The sequence below is a fragment of the Lucilia cuprina genome, chromosome 2 (genome assembly GCF_022045245.1).
Source record: "Lucilia cuprina isolate Lc7/37 chromosome 2, ASM2204524v1, whole genome shotgun sequence".
NCBI lineage: Eukaryota > Metazoa > Arthropoda > Insecta > Diptera > Calliphoridae > Lucilia > Lucilia cuprina.
In genome coordinates, this window is record NC_060950.1 from 4,961,082 (window position 1) to 4,969,479 (window position 8,398).

General features: G+C 29.1%; 2 protein-coding genes across 2 annotated transcripts; one reads left to right on the forward strand and one right to left on the reverse strand.

Annotated features, from left to right (window-relative positions):
- Window positions 1-3,410: 3,410 nt before the first annotated feature.
- LOC111676665 (seminal metalloprotease 1) lies at window positions 3,411-4,655 on the forward strand. Its single transcript, XM_023437629.2, has 2 exons — window positions 3,411-3,699; window positions 3,836-4,655. The coding sequence occupies exons 1-2, from the start codon at window positions 3,435-3,437 to the stop codon at window positions 4,375-4,377; spliced, it is 807 nt and encodes a 268-aa protein (XP_023293397.2). The 5' UTR covers window positions 3,411-3,434; the 3' UTR covers window positions 4,378-4,655.
- A 2,101-nt stretch (window positions 4,656-6,756) lies between these two features.
- LOC111676661 (seminal metalloprotease 1-like) lies at window positions 6,757-7,799 on the reverse strand. Its single transcript, XM_023437625.2, has 2 exons — window positions 7,477-7,799; window positions 6,757-7,420 (listed from the first exon to the last, which is right to left on the reverse strand). Exons 1-2 carry the CDS (start codon window positions 7,688-7,690, stop codon window positions 6,867-6,869), a joined length of 768 nt encoding a protein of 255 aa, XP_023293393.1. The 5' UTR covers window positions 7,691-7,799; the 3' UTR covers window positions 6,757-6,866.
- Between the last annotated feature and the right edge of the window lie 599 nt (window positions 7,800-8,398).

Consider the following 8,398-nt stretch of genomic DNA (forward strand, 5'->3'; position numbering starts at 1 on the left):
TCTAGTTCAGTTCTAGTTCAGTTCTAGTTCAGTTCTAGTTCAGTTCTAGTTCAGTTCTAGTTCAGTTCAAGTTCAGTTCTAGTTCAGTTCTAGTTCTAGATTATTTTTACTTCAGTTATAGTTTACTTATTGTTCTAATGCAATTCTATGGCAGTTTTAGTTCTAATTCAATTGTCTTTTAGTCCCTATAGCGATATTTTGTTTTCTATAATTATTACATATTTTCTTTTAATCTTTCCCTTTCCTACATTTAGCACCTAATTTTAATGCGATTACCTAAAAAATACCTTTTTTTTTATTTAAACACACCTCTTTAATTAGTTTTTCCTCTATACATAGTATTATTTTCCATTAGGCCATCATTTATAAACTTTTGCCTAAAGCTCAAAAGATTTATAATATATATATTCTTTATGTTATTTATTTAGATTATTATGAATGAAATAATATTATTTCTAGTAGTGTTTTTTTTTGTTTGTTTCCCATTTTGTTCCTCCAACCATTTATAATGGGAACTTTTTGTTTTAAATAAACCCTTAAGATATGCTTTATAATTCATTTCGTTTTGAATTTCTATTCATTAACAATGTTATTATTGTGTGTGCAAGAAAAATTATCCGTCAGTTCGGGGTGTTTGTATCAATATTGCTATGAAGTTGTACAGACAACAATTACGCTACTTAGTCTTAAATATTATGATTGTATTGGGTATTGTAATGGCTACCACAATGACTTTTCTTTAAATTTCTTAATGACGTATACGTTCCTTGAGCCTGTTAAATAGTTTTTGGTAAAATCCTATCTAAAAGGGATATATTGACTCCATGACTGCTGAGAAAGAACTGTATTCATTCGTGAGTGTTTGTGCATTTGTGTTAATAATATTAATGGTTTATAACCCAACAAAAAAAAAAAAAAAAAAAAAAACAAGTGATAATAATCAAAGCAGGTAAAGTAATTAATAATAAAATCCAATGACAGATACACATGTCTCTCTACTAAAGCTGTTAGTTGATATTGTATTTCCCTTTGTGTTGTTCTTGTATTTGCATTATTTAAAGCTTAAGCTACTGAAACTTTATCTAATAAAAGCGTATTTTATTATCTTTACAATTCCTATGTGCATATGTATTTGTTTGTCTATTGAATAATATATTAATAATAAGCAGTATATTTAAATAGAATATTCTTCAATAAATTATTTATATTACAATAGCAGTTAGACATTTCGAAAGGTAACAAATGATATTTTGTCGAATGAAAAATAGTTAGATAATAGTATTGCGTAGTTTTCTTCTTTAAGGAAGTCCTGTGCGTTTGTAATTAAAACAAGGAAATTAAGACAGCAAATAGAAATATAATAGATAAAGAAAGATAAAGAAAGTGTTAATGAACTAAAGGAAAATATACTTAAACTATGTGTAGACAATAGGAAAGGAAGTGTTTAATTATTAGCGATTGTTGCAGAGTTTCTTTTATTGACTATAATTTTAAGAAAACTCCATATAAGTCAAAAGGTGTCAACTAAATGAGAATTATTGTATTATTAATATGTCATTTATTAAACATTATTACATTATTTCTATGTTATTAAAAGGACCTTTATTGATTAATTTAAAATCCTTCGTAAGTGATTGTTGTTGAACTAAATTTTTTAAATGAAAACAAATTATTTGTGCAAAAATCGTAATATATTTTAACCATAAGCCAAAATTCTTAGCTTTTATTGACATTATAAAAATAATCAGTTTTGCTGTTTTATTTACTATATACCTTGTATGCCAAATGTCTAAAATTATTACGTTTTATTCTTAGAAAATACAAGGAGCACGTGCTCTTGTATAAAAATCATTTAAATTGCCACTACGATTGAATCATTACGTTTGATTTAAGCGAAAAAGTTAAAATCGTAAACAACAACATATGTCAGGTGTATAGTATTATATCATACCTATAATCGTTAGATATATCAGTTGGTTATTAAGTCTAGACCAAGATAACTCACCAAATTTAGATATTGTCTAGTTGACCAGATATTTAGTTACTTTGGCATTTAATATCAATGTCAGGTACATATTGCAAAGAATTGTAGTGGAATCTTATTTACTCTTAAATCAGTAGAATGTCGCCCTTGAACCACTATATGATACCCTACACCAGTGTGTATGTTATTTGAATTTTTTTACTAATATCGGATTTAACCTTAATTCCGAAATATTTTTTAAATTTACTACAAAAGTGATTTTCTGAAGGTAAAAATAAATATGGTCCTATCTGTATAAATTTTGATGGAGCGTTTTATGATGGCATTAAAGTTATTTATGCAGAATTTTATGGTATTTTCTGGAAGAACTTTGTGTGAGGGATGATCATTTCGAAAATCGACAGAAGCCGTTAAAATTAAGATTTGCCGATTTTTTTAAATATTATAATCATTCAACGAAACCTTATGTTCAAAAGTCCTTTACAGGATTATGGAAGCTAAGCGTTAATAATGTACCGCTTTAAACCATTTTCAAAGGGGACTCATCCTTCATCAAATTGTATTGAAAATTACGACCTTGAGTGTACGCACAATGTTTACATGGACAGACAGACAGATTAACACACGGACGAAAATAGCTTAATCGATATAGATTTTTGGGTGTTACAAACATCAGCACAAACGCATAATACCCAACTGGGATTTCAACAAACATACGGAAAGACAGACACACATGAACCGAGCTTAATAGAGCCCACTTTTAATAAAGATATGTAATTGTATATTAACAAAATTATATATACGTAATAAACCTAAAATATACGATTAATATCTTTATGGATACGGAGGAAAATGTATAATAAAATTAGTTGGTGTAGACCTTTAGATATGTACATATAGTTAAACTATAATTGGACCTAATATAACAGTAATTAACAAAACTATTCGAACAGTTTTATAAAAGTTTGAAACAACCCAAAAATAAAAGTGGAAACATTTCTAAACATTTCAATAGTTAATATTTTTTATTTACCCATTTTGTTTCTAACTGTTTACAAACTTTTGTGGCATACTGTAATTAGGCATATATTTTTTATTTATCTTAAATATTCGGTCTTAATAAATGTTTATATTTATGATATGTTTTTAAATAAACTCTTTATAGCTTTTTAAGAGTTTTCTTTTCAATTATATCAGATTGATTGAAACTTTGAGATTGTGTTTTAAATAGTTTGTAGCACTTATAGCAATGATATACATTGGTATTGCATTTTCACCACATTTTAGTTTGATTCATAATATCTTATCAATTTTTATTGTTGCAATTTTTGTTTTACTTGTATTAATACTAAATAAAATTTTATTTTTTATTTAACTAGTTTAGTTTATTTAAAATCCTATTAACAATAGAAATTCACCTTAGTCTTAGTGGTTAGAGCAAGTAATCAACATGTTACAATTACACTCAGTTTATATAATTTTTGCAGTTTTATTATTGATTTCATTATTTGAAATCAATGCTTTACCTTTAATTAAAAACAATATCGATCCAGAAATTTCTTCAGGTCAATTTGAGGGTGATATGCTATTGACTCCCGAACAACTAAATGATTTGACAAATTCTTTTCCAAAAATACAAGGCAGAAATGGTTTAGTGTCGCCTACATATAGATGGCCCAATAATATTGTTTATTATAAAATTGTGGGCAATTTTGGTAAGTTTTGTAATGAAATTATGAAATTTGTTTAGATTTCGAGTACCAAAATAAATGTTAAGTGATTTTTGGATTTTTTAATTTAATAATGAATAATTACACATTTTTAATAAATTAAATAATTTGCAATTTACAGATGCGGCTCATCGTCAAGCTATATTAGAAGGTATAGCCACCATAGAGGCACGCACTTGTATACGTTTCCATGAGGCCGATGATTCTCAACCACACTATGTAGCTATTACTTCTGATTCCGGAGGCTGCTATACAGCTGTTGGTTATCTAGCAAAAGTCCAACAAATGAACTTAGAAGTTTATCCACTAAATGAAGGATGTTTCCGCACCGGCACTATACTCCATGAATTCATGCATGCTCTCGGTTTCTATCATCAACAAAGTGATCCCCAGCGGGATGATTATATAGAAATTCTCTATGAAAATGTCATACCCGGCAAAGAGTTTAATTTTGAAAAATATCAAAGTACTTTTGTAACAGATTTTGATATGGGCTATGACTACGAAAGTTGTCTACATTATAGTTCTACAGCATTTTCTGTAAATGGCAAAGCAACCATAAGAACTTTGGATTCTAAAGCCGAGATAGGTCAGAGAATTGGTTTGAGTGATAAAGATATTTCTAAGATCAATATCATGTATAAGTGTCCCATATTGATTTAATAGATTAAGATTTGTTTTTACTGTAAACATTATTAGTATGCCGGCATAACTGATAAATAAGCGATGACACATTCTTGTGGATATTATATGAATATACTATTTAGTTGTTATTATGACGCCTCATTTTATCACGGCCCTACAAATTACAAGTGTCTTGATTATTTTTTAAGTATTTACATTTAGTTCTAAACGCCAATTTATTTAATTGTGATATGTCGTTAAAATGTATTTTGCTTTGAAGTAAATTTTTTTTTAATAAAATATAGTAATTTATTTTATTTTACTATTAGTGTTTTTATTACTACTAAAAATGTTAAGACTTTTATTAATGCCTTGTGAGTAGGTATTACGTTGTTTTGTATCTCTGGGTTTTTTGCAGTTAGAATGCATTTTTGCTCTATAAATAAAAAAAATTAGACGTGAAAAAAAATAAATAAATCTACTCGTCATAAATTGTCACTGCCTTATCATATTAAAAATTGATTAGATACCTCGGGAACCACTGAAGATTCAAGTTATGTAGTTACGACTTACACATGTTGTATAATAATATACATATTTTGTAGAACTTTGACCCACAAATCACCAAAATTTTGTACATTAACAATATTTATCAAGTAATTATATTTCAAATTTGATAAACTAAAACTGTAATTATTAAAAATTGTGCCATGTCATTCTATCGGTGAAGCATTGATTTTAGATTTTCGTCTTTTCAACTGAACTAGAACTGAACTAGAACTGAACTAGAACTGAACTAGAACTGAACTAGAACTGAACTAGAACTGAACTAGAACTGAACTAGAACTGAACTAGAACTGAACTAGAACTGAACTAGAACTGAACTAGAACTGAACTAGAACTGAACTAGAACTGAACTAGAACTGAACTAGAACTGAACTAGAACTGAACTAGAACTGAACTAGAACTGAACTAGAACTGAACTAGAACTGAACTTGAACTAATCTGTATCAGGACTAGAATTGTTATGCAGCAGCGAAAACAAACATATTGCAGAGACAAACCAAAAATCAAATTTCCGGCTTTATGTGAATATCCGCTACTATGTATTCATTTTACAAAGAACAATAACTACAACATCTATACATAAATCGTTAAGAAATAAAAAACACACAGCAGGCCTATTTTAAGCAAACAGCTCTAATACAATGTCTAGTTTTTAACCATTTCGATGTCTTTGTTAAGCTTGCCAACACATATATTCCACCATCACCAGCTTCTAAAAACAAATGTATGAATCAAAAGTTTAATTTGCTTATAAAACAAAAACAACACTAGCAATACCAATACTAGCATTATTCCTACCAAAGTCGTTGTAGTCGGAAAAGGAGAAATAAGATCTGAATGTTCGTTTTTGTAATGGAAAAATCAAATTTATGGCCGCATGTTTCTCGTACGACTCACAGAAATTTCAATTCCTCCTTATTTTTTCATTCTACTGCTCTCAGAATTTGAAAAGGAAATAAATACTCTTTCGTAGAATGTTCGCAGTGGCCAACTTATGCTTTTAACTAGTGCCTACTTTTAGGCTACAATGCCAATTTTGTTTGAAACTGAATTTTATACATTTGTATTCTCGCCTAGAAACTGCATATTTTCTATTTGAGATATTGAGTAGTAAATGCTTATTGTTATAGATGTGTGAAAGATTGTGTATATTTGAAAGAAACGTTCATAGAGAAAATGTATACAATTTAAAATTGGATTTTATTATAGATTATGAATAAGAAGAGTGGTGAGAGTTATAGCCTTAGAATTACATTTATAAATAAATTATGATGACACAAAAATTAAATCATATATTACGACAATACAAGAAAATACACACATAAATTTGAAAATCCTTGTTAAACAAAATATGGTGAATAAAAGATGGAGAGAAAGCAGAAATTTTCAGATTAAAAATACTAAATGTTAAAGTTTTTTAAAATATGATTTCTATTAATAGCAATAATATTAATTATTTTTATAAAGATAGACATGAATACATTTTTTTCTGGCTTAGTTCTAGTTCAGTTCTAGTTCAGTTCTAGTTCAGTTCTAGTTCAGTTCTAGTTCAGTTCTAGTTCAGTTCTAGTTCAGTTCTAGTTCAGTTCTAGTTCAGTTCTAGTTCAGTTCTAGTTCAGTTCTAGTTCAGTTCTAGTTCAGTTCTAGTTCAGTTCTAGTTCAGTTCTAGTTCAGTTCTAGTTCAGTTCTAGTTCAGTTCTAGTTCAGTTCTAGTTCAGTTCTAGTTCAGTTTAAGTTTAGTTCTAATTTAGTTTAAGTTTAGTTCTAATACCTATTTCATTTGCAGTTTCAATATATTCATGAGGTATTATATTTTTGTTTTTAATATTTTTATATATTAGCGGTAATCAGTTTGCACTTTTATTATTACTTTACAAAAGTAAGACGGTATATCTTTATTGCGTTGATAAATAAAAAACAATGTTATTCAATATTCGTCAAATTTCAATTTCATCAACAACTTAAACATGCACTGGACAACGGTACATGGTATTCAATTTATTAATATCACTCTTGCTCATGCCACGACGTTGACCCATAATACCAGAAGCCTCCTCAGCCTTCAAAGGTATGATGGTCATTTCACCATTGGCCGAAAAGGCATAAGCCGAATAATGCAAAACACTGCCATAATCGTATTCCTGATCAAAGTCATCAACATAAGATTGATTGTATTTGTTGAAATTGTGAATAGTGCCAGGTTTAATGTTTTCCTCAGCAATACGAACATATTCATCACGATCGGCAGCACTTTGCATGTGATAGAAACCCAAAGTGTGTAAAAATTCGTGGACAATTGTGCCCAAACGGAAGCAACCTTCATCAAGTCTATAGATTTCTAAATTGTAAGTTTGAGCTCCTTGATTAAGAAAGCCCACGCTTGAGTAACAGCCACCATCAAAACCAGTGATATTAACAAAAGATTTAATGTCAGGAGTGGCTTCCTTGAAACGTAAGCAGGAAACGCTTTCTAAGATTCTCATGCCTCGTAAAATGTGATTTTTGTGGGGTTCATCTAAAGGAAACAAAAGTTATAGAAACTTAATTTTTTGTTGTTGTGGGTAAACCTACCAAATTGTGTAAAGAATTTGTAGTAAACAGTGTTATTGGGCCATCTAAAGACCTCATTACGTAAACCATTACGTAAATTTGTATCTAAAACCATGTCACCCTCAACATAGCCAGCAGTTAATTCGGGATCAGTTTCCACACGAGTGGTGGGCATGGCCAAGGAAAGGCCGAAAAGTGTGGTGAAGACCACTAGTTTAGTAGCAGAGAGTTGCATGTCCGTTCCAGAATCTGTATAGTTAAAGACTAAAACCAGTGGAAAATACTTTGCAATTTCAAGAACAATTATTTTTTTAATTCTTTGAAATAAAAAATCTTATCTTGTACGTTTTTAGTTATTTATTGGCCAATGATTTTAATCGCCCAGCACACTCTGTGAAATTTATAACTTATCGAATTAGGGATTTACGAAAGTGCCAATTTATAGAAATTATCTTATCGTTTTTGTAGTTGCTCTGCACAATATAGCCTTTTACTCTCTCGTATTTAAAACTTTTTACTATCGATAGAATCTTGTTAGATTGTGTTTTTAAAATAAGTAGCCAATTATGTATGGTCATTAATTGTAGTGAATTGTTACTATAAGATTGTTTTGCTTTAGTTATCTTGAATTGTGAATGAAAGTAATAATACAGCTTTAAAATATTTCAACAACTAATAATGTTTATAAACACTTATCGATTTCAATAAATTGAATCAAGTAGTAAGTAAAGATATGTTTGGCCTTTAAATGCCAATTTAAATTCAGATCAATTACATTTTTCAACGACTAATGATTTAAACATTTATACCAAACATCCATGTTCATATAGTTCACTTTTAGTTCAGTTCTAGTTCAGTTCTAGTTGAGTTCTAGTTCAGTTCTAGTTCAGTTCTAGTTCAGTTCTAGTTCAGTTCTAGTTCAGTTCTAGTTCAGTTCTAGTTC

Bases quoted from the DNA above. Each gene is read 5' to 3' on its own strand.
- LOC111676665 (XM_023437629.2), top strand. From the start codon at position 3,435: ATGTTACAATTACACTCAGTTTATATAATTTTTGCAGTTTTATTATTG. The intron at 3,700-3,835 runs GTAAGTTTTGTA...TGCAATTTACAG, and splicing joins TAAAATTGTGGGCAATTTTG to ATGCGGCTCATCGTCAAGCT.
- LOC111676661 (XM_023437625.2), bottom strand. From the start codon at position 7,690: ATGCAACTCTCTGCTACTAAACTAGTGGTCTTCACCACACTTTTCGGC. The intron at 7,421-7,476 runs GTAGGTTTACCC...TGTTTCCTTTAG, and splicing joins CAAATTCTTTACACAATTTG to ATGAACCCCACAAAAATCAC.